The sequence below is a fragment of the Hemiscyllium ocellatum genome, chromosome 6 (genome assembly GCF_020745735.1).
Source record: "Hemiscyllium ocellatum isolate sHemOce1 chromosome 6, sHemOce1.pat.X.cur, whole genome shotgun sequence".
Lineage (NCBI taxonomy): Eukaryota > Metazoa > Chordata > Chondrichthyes > Orectolobiformes > Hemiscylliidae > Hemiscyllium > Hemiscyllium ocellatum.
Genome location: NC_083406.1, coordinates 118,025,229 through 118,039,460, shown reverse-complemented (window position 1 = coordinate 118,039,460; position 14,232 = coordinate 118,025,229). Strand labels below are relative to the sequence as shown.

General features: G+C 46.1%; 1 protein-coding gene across 2 annotated transcripts in view; it reads left to right on the top strand.

Annotated features, from left to right (window-relative positions):
• LOC132816553 (calpain-5-like) overlaps positions 1 to 14,232 on the top strand; it is a 112,194-nt gene that overhangs the window by 29,553 nt on the left and 68,409 nt on the right. For both annotated transcript variants that reach the window (XM_060826305.1, XM_060826304.1), the window contains exon 2: positions 11,516 to 11,689. In XM_060826305.1, coding sequence (XP_060682288.1) covers positions 11,525 to 11,689 — 165 coding nt within the window. In that variant the 5' untranslated portion in view covers positions 11,516 to 11,524. The remainder of the gene's footprint in view (positions 1 to 11,515; positions 11,690 to 14,232) is intronic.

Genomic DNA, 14,232 nt, shown 5'->3' with positions numbered 1-14,232 from the left:
CCAAGCAATTCACAACCAAGGGAGTACTTTAGTTTTTGAACTCTAAAGCAAGTGAGGAATTGTAGTCACCAGTTCTCACAAAATCCCCCACTACAAGTTGATGCGTAACCCAGTCATTCTTTCTTTAAGTTCACTGAGACTAAGCATTGGTCAGGACATGAAGTAGAACTCTCGTGTTCTTTGAATGCTGGGCACAGATAATAACTACTGCTCTAAACCTCAAGGCAAAACTACCAGAATATTTCATTTGAATTGGATGTTGTTGACTATAAAGTGGTTTCCCGTGAGTTCAGTTTTTGAAGCCAATATATTATCTTTACTTTGCACAAAAGGTCATTTTTAAAATGTATGTAAAAATTGTTCCCCACACATGCACTCTGCTTCCTTCCTTCCATTATTTTATTATTTTACAATTAAGCCAGGAGGTTTGAGCCAGTACTGGATCTCCTCCAACTGTTCTCTCACTCGGTTTGTTGAGTGGTAGATTCTACTCTCAACATTGAGGTCTTTGCGGTGATCGTTCCGGAGCTTGTCAGTGGCAAGAATCCCATCCTAGATTCTTGGAATCAGGAAATCTTACAGTAGAGAAAAGGGACTTTTGCCCAGAAACTGAGAAGGAAGCTAAAAGCTTGTGGCATATAACTCAGCGAGTGGATCTAAAACTGGCTTAGAGGGTGGAGGCAGAGGGTAGTGAGAAATGGTTGTTTGTCTGACCCGAGACTGGTGAGTGGCTGCACACCACATGACTCAGAGCTGGTTCACTTATTCTTTGTGACATTCATAAATGTTGCAGATGAGATGGTTGGGGAATGATAAGTAGGTTTGAATATGATGCAAATATTGGCCGGTGGTTGACAGTGAGGGGATGTACTTAGGAAGAAGGAACAAGACAAGAGAGTACTCAATGAATGGTAGGACACCAGGAAGCTCTAAGCAACAGAGTGGTCTTAGGGTGCCTGCCCAGAGATCCCTGAAGGTGGCAGGGCAGGTTAATGGGGGAGTTAAGAATGCTTACATTTATCAACGGTGGCATAGATTATAACAGCAGGAAGATTATGTTGAAACTTTACAGAACTGTGATGAGGCCACAGCTGGAGCACTGTGTGCAGTCTTGTCCCCGCACTATCGGAAGAATGTGAGGGTGCAGAGGAGATACACCAGGGTGCTGCCTGGGATGGAGCAGTTCAGTGATTCAAGAGCAGTTGCATAAGCTCAGGGTGTTTTGTTTGCAGCAGGGAGGGCTGAGGGGGGCCTGATAGAGGGGTATAAGATGAGGGGCACGGACAAGGTGGATAGGAAGCAGTGGTTCCCCTTGGTTTCAGAGTCAATAACGAGGGGTATAATTTTAAAGTGAAAAACAGGAGGCTTAGAGGGAATTTGGGGAAAGCCTTTTCACCCAGAGTGTGGTAGGGGTCTGGAATGTGTGGCTTGGGAGGGTATTTGAGGTGGAAACCCTCATAACCTTTAAAAGAAACTTGCAGAGCCCTTGAAGTGTTGCAACCTTGAATGTAATGGACAAGCCTGGGAGAGCGGGACTAATGTCTGTACTAGTATGTTTTTGCCAGTATGGACTTGATGGCCATCAAACACATTTTGGACCAATTTTAACATGACAGATTAATTCCTGGCTTTCCATCCCTGCTCTGGGAAGCTGAGGCCATGAGCTGGCTGCAGGAAAATTCCATGGAGAAAGTGAGGACTGCAGATGCTGGATTCGAGAGTGTGGTGCTGGAAAAACACAGCAGGTCAAGCTTATGCCTGAAACATCGATTCTCCTGCTCCTCGGATGCTGCCTGACCTGCTGTGCTTTTCCAGCACCACACTCTGAATTGCAGAAAAGTTCTGCTTCATAAGATAAACACAGATCCCATGAATGTTCATGTCCGAGAAGTTTAAATGGATTGTGTTGAATGTTTTTTGTAACTGTCTGTCAGATATGAACTCCCTTTTGAACTCTCCACAACCACCTGATGAAGGAGCGTCGCTCCGAAAGCTAGTGCTTCCAATTAAACCTGTTGGACTAAAACCTGGTGTTGTGTGATTTTTAATTTTTTTCCCGTTTGAACAACACTCTGAATGAGTTATTGTCTCAGCCTGACCCATTGCCTCTGATAAATGTTGCTGTTTCAACACCAACTGATTTAACAGGTATATCTTGTTTAAAATATCTCTGTGCAGGAATTTAGTTAGACATTTGTCAGTTGGTTTCGAGTTAAGTAGTGCCTTAAGTAGGATTCTGTCCACGTGATTAAAGATTGATCTATTTGACAACCTAGTGAAGGGAAGTCAAGCTTCCAACTTGCATTAGGAATCCAGTCCCCAACCCCCAGATACATCCTGGATTGGGAAGCTGAGCGCAAGGTCTAGGTGAGCGGGTCTGAGACTGGGACACCCTTTACACTGTCTGCCATTACCTGGGTGTCAATAGAACTATTACAAAAGGTCAAAGTTGAAGGATAACTAATAGGGGTCAGAATGAGCAAGTTCTGGGTTCAAACCTTTCCCGTAATATTGAATCAGTCATCTAAGCTCACACTCTAGTGCACTGCTGAGGGAATGCTGCAGAGCCAGAGCTGTTACCTTTTGAAAAAGATGTTAAAACTTAGCCATGTCTGGCCATTTTGGGTGAACACTGAAAGATCCCGTGGCCCTATTTTGATATGGAGGGGCTTGCGATCACAGTTATCTAATATAGGCAGTCAATCATGTGTAATCAATTTTCTGATAGGAGAAAGTGAGGACTGGAGATCAGAGTTTAAAAATGTGTTGTTGGAAAAGTGCAGCAGGTCAGGCAGCATCCAAGGAGCAGAAGAATCGACGTTTCGGGCATGAGCCCTTCTTCAGGAATGAGGAAAGTGTGCCAAGCAGGCTAAGATAAAAGGTAGGGAGGAGGGACTTGGGTGAGGGGCGTTGGGAATACGATAGGTGGAAGGAGGTTAAGGTGAGGGTGATAGGCCGGAGTGGGGATGGGGGCGGAGAGGTCGGGAAGAAGGTTGCTGGTCAAGAAGGCGGTGCTGAGTCTGAGGGTTGGGACTGAGATAAGGTGGGGGAGGGGAAATGAGAAAGCTGGAGAAATTCATCTCTTGTGGTTGGAGGGTTCCTAGGCGGAAGATGAGGCGCTCTTCCTCCAGGCTTTGTGTTGCCAGGGTCTGGTGATGGAGGAGGCCAAGGACCTGCATGTCCTTGGTGGAGTGGGAGGGGGAGTTAAAGTGTTCAGCCATGGGCGGTTGGGTTGGTTGGTGTGGGTGTCCCAGAGGTGTTCTCTGAGACGTTCCGTAAGTATGCGGCCTGTCTCCCCAATGTATAGGAGGCCACATCGGGTGCAACGGATGCAGTAAATGATGTGTGTGGAGGTACAGGTGAATTTGTGACGGATATGGAAGGATCCCTTGGGGCCTTGGAGGGAAGTGAAGGGGGAGGTGTGGGCGCAAGTTTTGCATTTCTCGCGGTTGCAGGGGAAGGTGCTGGGAGTGGAGGTTGGGTTGGTGGGAGGTGTGGATCTGACAAGGGAGTCGCGGATGGAGTGGTCTTTCCGGAACGCTGATAGGGAAGGGGAGGGAAATATAACCCTGGTGGTGGGGTCTGTTTGGAGGTGGCAGAAATGACAAAGGATGATACGATGCATCTGGAGGTTGGTGGGGTGGTAGGTGAGGACCAGTGGGGTTCTGTCCTAGTGGCGATTGGAGGGGTGGGGTTCAAGGGCGGAGGAGCGGGATGGGGAGGCGATGTAGTGGAGAGCATCATCAACCACGTCTGAGGGGAAATTGCGGTCTTTGAAGAAGGAGGCCATCTGGGTTGTACGGTATTGGTAGCCATGGGCACCTGCATAGGCCCCAGCTATGCCTGCCTCTTTTTGTTGGATATATGCAACAGTCCATCTTCCGCAGCTACACTGGCACCACCCCCCACCTTTTCCTCCGCAGTATCGATGACTGTATCGGTGCTACCTCATGCACCCACAAGGAGGTTGAACAGTTCATCCACTTTACTAACACTTTCCACCCCAACCTCAAATTTACCTGGACCGTCTCAGACTCCACACTCTCCTTCCTAGACCTCTCCATTTCTATCTCAGAAGACCGACTCAACACGGATATTTACTATAAACCTACTGACTCCCACAGCTACCTAGATTACACCTCCTCCCACTCTTACCCCTGTAAAAACACCATCCCATCTTCCCAATTTCTTCACCTTCACCGCATCTGCTCCCAGGAGGACCAATTCCACTACCGAACAACCCAGATGGGCTCCTTCTTCAAAGACCACAATTTCCCCCAAGACGTGGTCGATGATGCTCTCCACCGCATCTCCTCCACTTCCTGCTTCTCCGCCCTTGAACCCCACCCCTCCAATCGCCACCAGGACAGAACCCCACTGGTCCTCACCTCCACCCCACCAACCTCCAGATACATTGTATCATCCTTTGTCATTTCCGCCACCTCCAAACAGACCCCACCACCAGGGCTATATTTCCCTCCCCACCCCTATCAGTGTTCCGGAAAGACCACTCCCTCCGCGACTCCCTCGTAAGATCCACACACCCGACCAACCCAACCTCCACTCCCGGCACCTTCCCCACAACTGCAAGAAATGCAAAACTTGCGCCTACACCTCTCCCCTCACTTCCCTCCAAGGCTCCAAAGGATCCTTCCATATCCATCAGAAATTCACCTGAACCTCCACACACATCATTTACTGCATCCGTTGCACCCGATGTGGCCTCCTATGCATTGGGGAGACAGACTGCCTACTTGTGGAACGTCTCAGAGAACACCTCTGGGACACCCGGACCAACCAACCCAACCACCCCGTGTCTCAACACTTCAACTCCCCCACCCACTCCACCAAGGACATGCAGGTCCTTGGCCTCCTCCATCGCCAGACCATGGCAACATGACGCCTGGAGAAAGAGCGCCTCATCTTCCGCCTAGGAACCCTCCAACCACAAGGGATGAATGCAGATTTCTCCAGCTTTCTCATTTCCCCTCCCCCCCACCTTTTCTCAGTCCCAACCCTCAGACTCAGTACCACCTTCCTAACCTGCAATCTTCTTCCCGACCTCTCCGCCCCCACTCCCTCTCCGGCCTATCACCCTCACCTTAACCTCCTTCCACCTATCGTATTCGCAACGCCCCCTCCCCCAAGTCCCTCCTTTTATCTTAGCCTGCTTGGCACACCCTCCTCATTCCTGAAGAAGGGCTTATGCCCGAAACGTCGATTCTCCTGCTCCTTGGATGCTGCCTGACCTGCTGCACTTTTCCAGCAACACATTTTTAAACTCAATTTTCTGATAGTTTAAAATAAATTAACTTTATTGTCACATGTACTCAAATGAGCACAGTGAAAAGCTTATAAGTCACTACTTATGAAGCCATCTTAGGTACAAAAGTACTCAGGTACAGATTCTTTAGTTACAAGATCTTAGAAAAATAGAGAAATTAAAAGTCCAGCATTGAATAAATAAAAGTTGTGAACAATGGCCTCCCAACCCAAACCACGCTGGCACCTAACCTCCAGTCCACACTGGGACTTGGCTCCAGACCATCTTTGCTGCAAATGTGTTGCTGGTCAAAGCACAGCAGGTTAGGCAGCATCTCAGGAATAGAGAATTCGACGTTTCGAGCATAAGCCCTTCATCAGGAATAATTCCTGATGAAGGGCTTATGCTCGAAACGTCGAATTTATTCCTGATGAAGGGCTTATGCTCGAAACGTCGAATTCTCTATTCCTGAGATGCTGCCTAACCTGCTGTGCTTTGACCAGCAACACATTTGCAGCTGTGATCTCCAGCATCTGCAGACCTCATTTTTTACTCCAGACCATCTTTGGCATAATGGGTTTGTAGATTGCAGTGGTTTATATTTGTTATGTTTTCTACAGCCTGCAGTGATTGAAACAAAGTTAGCCAGGTGGATCATGTTGAGTATGAGACTTCCGATGGGGAACCTGGACCAATCAGGGAACCCTGGCTGACAGAGATAAACAGGAGATTCAGAGACCCGCCTCACTCTGGGCACTGGCATTGAGTCGGCTGTATTGTGCATGTGTCAGCAAAGGATAATTTGGTGATGGGATACCAGCCTCCATGGAATTATTTCACTGTGTATTAGATAAACTATATGACTGTGCCAATTGGGGATAGTTCACCGATTCCAGAGTATGGACATGCTGTTGGTACACAGTGTGTCAGTCTCATTGTGGTTGAGAGGCAGTAGCCTGCTTTCCAGCTGAATGTTAGAGACCTCTTCCCTGGATCTTCCTCCTTCTCTCCTGCTTCGTCTTCCACCTGAAGAAGACAGTTGTCTGAAGACCACCCCATGAGGACCACCCGATGAGGACTGCTGCCTCCAAGGGTCTGCCTGGTGAGGAGTGCCCTCTGCCCCTGACCACTCGGTGCTAGCCCCTAACTCTAGTGTCAGTGGATTGTCTCAATCCTTTTGACAACTACTCATGACATCAGAGTGACCGTTGTTCCCCTCATTCACCCCATTAATTCCCTCTAAGCCTTCTTATTTCTGAAAGTACCCATCACAATAAGTGTGCAGCCCATTAAACTTTTTGTTCATGCTTGTCAGAGGTTAGTTACTGCTGTAACACAGTTAAATGAGGTCTCACGCTGCTAAACGTCTCATACTAAAGAAAGACAGTTTCTAAGGGGACTCCCACTTTCCTACGCAGGGCTTTTCCTCTGGTGTGAATGAGTAATTTTCTGTCCTTTATCTCTTTTTTTTAGATTACTTACAGTGTGGAAACAGGCCCTTCGGCCCAACAAGTCCACACTGACCCGCTGAAGCGCAACCCACCCATACCCCTACATTTACCCCTTACCTAACACTACGGGCAATTTAGCACTCTGTGTGAAAATTGGCTACAATGTTTTTTTCTGCATTATTACAGTGACAGTAATTCAGAAGGCACCTCATTGGCTGTGATGTGTTTTGTCTTGTAACTGGGCTCATGAAGGATTCAAAATAAGCAAGAGTGATTACTTGATCATTTTCTCTGATTCTGTTCCTCTTTCTTATCCCACCTCCCCCGTCGACTGCTTAAGGCAGAAAATATCCTTTATCAGTGATTCGCTCAAGCCATTAGTCCATCTATTCACAGGAGATGAAAGATTTATATATTCATTGATGCTGCCAATCCAGTCTGATAAAATCTCTGTACAGCTAACTGCTAATGTTATCTCGAGCAATATATAATTCACTTTGGATGCTTTTCAAATGAAAAGTGCTTTGAAAGAAAGCCCATCCAAATAGGATGTGACTCCGCCCTTTCTGATTGGAAATGAGGTAATTTAGCCTTTTGATCCTATTCCATTGCTCAGGGAAAGAATAGCTAATCTGTAACCTACCCCACATACCCACATTTACACCTTATCATCAACTGCAGCTTGCATTTATATAGTGCCTGTAACATCACAATACATCCCAAGATACTTTACAGAGTCATCATACAATTAAGTTTTGACTTGATTTTGGTTTGATTTATTGTAGTTACGTGTACTCAAATACAATGAAAAGCTTTGTTTTATGAGTACAGACAGATCTTAGGGTGCTTAAACAGAGTGAGACCTATAAGGTTATGGCTGCATGGGAGGTGCACAAAACAAGATCAACATTATTTAAAGTTGGAGAGGTCCATTCATCAGTCTGATAATGGCAGGGAACAAGCTCTGCTTGACACGACGCCAACTAAAGAGAAGTAAAGACAGATGTCCAGAAAGGTGGTCTTGTGGAACATTGTAAAAGATGAGGGATAGAGCCCAGTCGGAAGAGAATTCAAAAGCATCTCTTTGTTTTTCTTCAGCCATGGGATGTGGGTGTCGCTGGCTGGGTCAGCATTTATTATCCATCTCTAGTTGCCCTTCAGTAGATGGTGGAATGATGTTGGAGCTGCACCCATCCAGGCAAGTGGGGAGTATTCCATCACACTCCTGACTTGTGCCTTGTGGATTGTGGACAGGCCTTGGGGAGTCAGGAGAAGAGTTACTCACTGCAGGATTCCTAGTCTCTGACCTGCTGTCTTAGCCACTTCATTGATATGGCTGGTCCACTTCAATTTCTGGCCAAAGGTAACCCCCAGGATGTCGATATAAGAGGGAATTCAGTAATGTCACTGAATGTCAAAGGATGATGGTTAGATTGTCTCGCCTTGGAGATGGCACTTACATGGTGTCATTATCAGTTGCCACTTGTCAGCCCAAACCTGGATTTTGTCCAGCTCTTCCTGCATTTGGGCATGGATTGCTACAGTATGTCAGGAGCTGCTTAACAGCTAAATGCATGGCTACAGCAAGTGGCATGGTACTGAAGATACTGAAGAAGCCGGAATTAGAGGAACAGTGATTTCGCCGGAGCTGGCGCAGGCTAAAGAAATAGGGAGGCTGAAGCCATGGAGGAATCTTTGGAAAAGCATCATGCACACATTCATTCGTAATTATAGCACGGCACCTGAATTGCTGTTCATCAGATAAAAGTATCTGCACTCAATTAGCATATCTGATTATTTTCTAAAGCTGTTGATTGATGTTTTAATGTTCTATTTAGCTGGGCCACGCAAGTCTCGTTGGACCTTCACTGTTTCTAGATTATCACTATTGAGAAGGTATATTGTTATATCCTTTTGGAGCCAAAGTTGATGGCTGTTCATTCCATTGATCTTTGTATCATCAAATAACATGGTTAAGTGGCATTCTTCCACATTGTTTAAATCATTAATGGAGAATATTAGCAGCAATTCACATTCCAAGCCTGTTCTGTCAATTGAATTTCCAACACTGCACACAATTGCCTTTTTATAAAAGTGGGAGAGAGGAGGTGGAGAGCTTTCGGGAGATACATCGTTAAAAATCACACAGCAACAGGTTATAGTCCAACAAGTTTATTTGGAAACACTAGCTTTCAGAGCGCTGTTCCTTCATCAGGTAGTTGTGGAGTATAAAATCGTAGGACACAGAATTTATAGCAAAAGTGTAATCTAACTGAAATTATATATTGAAAAAGACTTGGATTGTTTAAGTCTCTCATCTTTTAGAATGACCATGTTGGTTTCAGTCCTTTCATATGTAAACTGTTGGACTCCAACCTGGTATTGTGTGATCTTTTAACTTTGTATCACCACAGTCCAACACCAGCTCCCCCCAAATTCCAGCTTTTGGGAGGGAATTCCACAGTGCAGAGGTGAGATTGGGTGAGGCAAGGGGGGTAATTTGACAATGAGAATGAGAATTTTATAATTGAGTGTTTTAACCAGGAATCAATGAAGTAAGACCATGAGGAGTAAGAGTAGGAGTAGGCTGTTCAGCCCCTCAAACCTGTCCCATCATTGAACAGGATCATGGCTGATCCAAATTCCTCACGTCCACTTTCCTGCCCTTTCCCCATAACCCTTGATTCCTCGACTGATCGAGGATCTATTTCAGTCTTAACTGTTCACAAGGACTCTGCACCCCCACCCCCCCACCGCAGGTATCTGTGGCAACAAATGCCAAAGACTCATATACCTCAGGGAGAAGAGGTACGGTGGGCGGCACGGTGGCACAGTGGTTAGCACTGCTGCCTCACAGCGCCTGAGACCCGGGTTCAATTCCCGACTCAGGCGACTGACTGTGTGGAGTTTGCATGTTCTCCCCGTGTCAGCGTGGGTTTCCTCCGGGTGCTCCGGTTTCCTCCCACAGTCCAAAGATGTGCGGGTCAGGTGAATTGGCCATGCTAAATTGCCCGTAGTGTTAGGTAAAGGGTAAATGTAGGGGTATGGGTGGGTTACGCTTTGGCGGGTCGGTGTGGACTTGTTGGGCTGAAGGGCCTGTTTCCACACTGTAAGTCTAATCTAAGAAATTTCTCCTCACCTCAGTCGGAAATTGGTGCCACTTTATTAAGAGTCTATTCCCTGTGGTCCTAGACTCTCCCATGAGGAAAACATCCTCTCAGCCTTTAAAAGAAGGCATTGTCCTAGTGGTGCTATTACTATTATCCCAGAGACCCAGGGAATGTTCTTCCTGGACCTGAGTTCGAATCCTGCCATGACAGATGGTGGAATTTGAATCCAACAAAATCTGGAATTAAGAGTTTAATGATGACCATGAATCCATTGTTGTCATGGAGTAACCCATCTGGTTCACTAATGCTATTCAGGGAAGGAAACTGCCATCCTTATCTGGACTGGCCTACATGTAACTCCAGGTCTACAGAAATGTGGTTGACTAAATGTTGTGACCCCTGCTCTGGGCAGTTAGGAACAGGCACTAAATGTTAGTCTGACCAGTGTGTCTTTGTGTTGCAGTTTTCTCCACTTAAAAATGAGGACTGCAGATGCTGGAGATTAGAGTCAAGAGTGTGGTGCTGGAAAAGCACAACAGGTCAGGCAGCATCCGAGGAGCAGGAGAATTAATGTTTCGGGCAGAAGCCCTTTATCAAAAAAATAGCTCTGTCAAGCCCTTTAAGAATCCTATATGTTTTAGTGAGATCACCTCTCATTCTCCAAAACTCCAGTGAGTAGAGTCCTAACCTTATAAGATAATCCAGGGATCATCCTAGTGAGTTGGATGCTGCCTGACCTGCTGCGCTTTTCCAGCAACACATTTTCAGCATCATCCTAGTGAACCCTGTCTGACCTGCCTCCAATGAATAAGGGGACCAATACTGCTGACAGTGCTCCAGATGTGGTCTCCCCAGCCTCTTGTCCAGTTACAGAAAGACTGCCCTACTTTTATACTCCAACCCCCTTGAAATAAGGGCCAACATTGCAATAGCCCTCCTGATTACTTGCTGCATCTGTGTGCTAGCTTTCTGTGTTTTTTTGCATGAGTCACTTTGTGTTGCAGTTTTCTGCAGTTTTTCTCCACTTAAATAATGCTCTGTTCTTTTGTTCTCCCTTCCAACATGAACACCTTCAAGTTTTCTCACATTATACTCTACTTGCCAACATTTTCTCAACTTACTTAACCTATCAATATCTCTCTATAAACTGCCTGCATTCCTCTTGCAATCTGCCTCACCCAGTGAAGGCAGAGATCATGGATGAAGGGGATTTGGTGCAGGTTAGGATACAGGCATGTGGGTTTAAAGTCACTATCACTCATTGATTGCATTTCCTGAAGTGGTTAAGCATCCCCTTCCCGTATGAAAGTTTAATTACATTCGTTCAGGCAACGAGCTTAGTGATGGCACGGTAGCTCAGTGGTTAGCACCACTGCCTCACAGTGCCGGGGACCCAGGGTTCAATTCCATCCATGGGTACCTGTGTGAAATTTACACATTCTCCTCATTGTCTTTGCACCTTTCCTCCAGGTACTCCAGTTTCCTCTTGTCCAGTGATGTGCTGTTAGGTGGATTGGCCATGATAAAGTGTCCAGGGATGTGCAGGCTAACTAGATTACCCAGGGGAAATGCAGGTTTGTGGGGAGATGGAACTCGATGGGCCAAATGGCCTGCTCCTCCATTGTAGTGTTTCTACAATTTGGGTGATGATTTGATTTGCATGCTTTAACTTGTGTCTTTGCCTGTTGCAGGTTTGAAGGATGTTTGACTCAGTGAAGCCTTATGGAAACCAGAATTTCCACACCCTGAAGAGGGAGTGCCAACAGCGCAACCAGCTGTTTGAAGACCCTTTGTTCATTGCCGATGATGAATCTCTATTCTGTACAACGGCACTGCTGTCCAATGTCCGCTGGAAACGCCCAACTGTAAGTCATTTTCTGTTTTCCTTCTAGAGGTGGTTGTTGCTGGAATACGGAGAGTACTACTTCCTGACTTGACTAAAACCAATGGGCTCACTAGTGGAAACTACTGAGCCTGGGGCAATTAGGAATTAAGGACTAATTATTTTTGACTGACTTGAGTGCCCTCCTTCAATGCAGAACAGTTCATCTTGTGCAAGACTATAATGTTTGACCAACCTGTTTGGGTTTGTTATGCTGGAGTCCTATTTTGAGTGCTATATATAAGCACTGGTATATTGGCATTGGAGGCAGTCCAGAGAAGGTTGGTATGAGGTATGGAGGGACTGTCTTATGAGGAAAGGTTGGGCCTGAACTCATTGTAATACAGAAGAACACGAGCTGACCTTATTGAAACATGCAAGATTCTTTGGGGACTTGACAGGTATGTACAGAAAGGTTGTTTCCCCTTGGGGGAAGAGTCTAGGATCAGAGGGTATAATCTGAGGATAAAGGGTCACATATTTAAGACAGAGACGAGGAGGAATTTCTTCTCCCAGTCTGTGAATCTGTGGAATTCTTCACCACAGAGGGCTGTTGAATCTGGGTCATAAAGTACATTAAAGGCTGAGATCGATTATTAATCTGGAAAGGAATCAAGAGTTATGGGGAAAAGGTAGGAAAGTGGAGTTGAGGGTTATCAGGTCAGTGCCAATCTGATTGGATGATGGAGCAGATTCAATGGGCTGAATGGCCTCTTCCTGCTTCTATGTCTTATGGACACATCTCTATCACAGGTGGCAATTGAACCCAAATCTTCTGATCCAGTGGTGGGGACATTACCACTCTGCCACAATGCCCCTAGGTTTGTGTAATGTGTGTGAACCAGTAAAATTAACTGCATTAAAGCACCATATTAGCCTGGTTAGTGAAATTAAACCCCTTGGAATGAATGGGGCATGAGAAACAAGATGCAAAAGTGACCACGGGGCAGATGGCAGACACTGGTGGCTCAGTGGTTAGACTGCTCCTTATAGCGCCAGGGATCCGCGTTCAATTCTAGCCTCAGGCAAATGTCTGTGTGGAGTTTGCACATACTCCCCATGTCTGCGTGGGTTTCTTCTGGGTGCTCTGGTTTCCTCCCACAATCCAAAGATGTGCAGGTCAGGTGAATTGGCCATGCTAAATTGCCCATAGTGTTAGGTGCATTAGTCAGGGGTGAATATAGGGTAGGGGAATGGGTCTGGGTGGGTTACTCTTCAGACGGTCAGTGTGGACTTGTTGGGCCAAAGGGCCTGTTTCTCTACTGTAGAGAATCTATTTTATGTTAAATGGCTGTTAAACAGATAATCGACAATAGATGCAAGAGTAGGCCATTCTGCCCTTCGAGCCTGCACCACCATTCAATATGATCATGAATGATCATCCTCAATCAGTATCCTGTTCCTGCCTTATCTCCATAACCCTTGATTCCACAATCCTTAAGAGCTCTATCCAACTCTTTCTTAAACAAATCCAGAGACTGGGCCTCCACTGCCTTCTGGGGCAGAGCATTCCACACACCCACCACTCTCTAAGTGAAAAGTTTCTCCTCATCTCTGTCCTAAATGGCCTACCCCTTATTTTTAAGCTGTGTCCTCTGCTTCGGGACTCCCTCATCAGCAGAAACATGTTTCCTGCCTCCAGAGTGTCCAATCTTTTAATAATCTTATACATCTCAATCAGATCCCCTCTCAGTCTTCTAAACTCAAGCGTATACAAGCCCAGTCGCTCCAATCTTTCAACGTAAGGTAGTCCCGCCATTCCAGGAATTGACCTCGTGAACCTACGCTGCACTCCCTCAATAGCCAGAATGTCTTTCCTCAAATTTGGAGACCAGAACTGCACACAATATTCCAGGTGTGGTCTCACCAGGGCCCTGTACAGCTGCAGAAGAACCTCTTTGCTTCTATACTCAATCCCTCTTGTTATGAAGGCCAGCATGCTATTAGCCTTCTTTACTACCTGCTGTACATGCATGCTTGCCTTTATTGACTGGTGTACAAAAACACCCAGATCTCTTTGTACTGCCCCTTTACCTAACTTAACTCCATTTAGGTAGTAATCTGCCTTCCTGTTCTTGCCACCAAAGTGGATAACCATACATTTATCCACATTAAACTGCATCTGCCATGCATCTATCCACTCATCTAACTTGTCCAGGTCACCCTGTAATCTCCTAACATCCTCCTTATATTTCACCCTGCCACCCAGCTTTGTATCATCAGCAAATTTGCTAATGTTACTATTAATACCACCTTCTATATCATTAATATATATTGTAAAAAGCTGCGGTCCCAGTACTGATCCCTGTGGTACCCCACTGGTCACTGCCTGCCATTCTGAAAGGGAGCCGTTTATCACTACTCTTTGTTTCCTGTCAGCCAACCAATTTTCAATCTAAGTTAGTACTTGGCCCCCAATACCATGCACCTTAAGTTTGCTCACTAACCTCCTATGTGGGACTTTATCAACGGCTTTCTGAAAGTCCAGGTACACTACATCCACTGGATCTCCCTTGTCCATCTTCA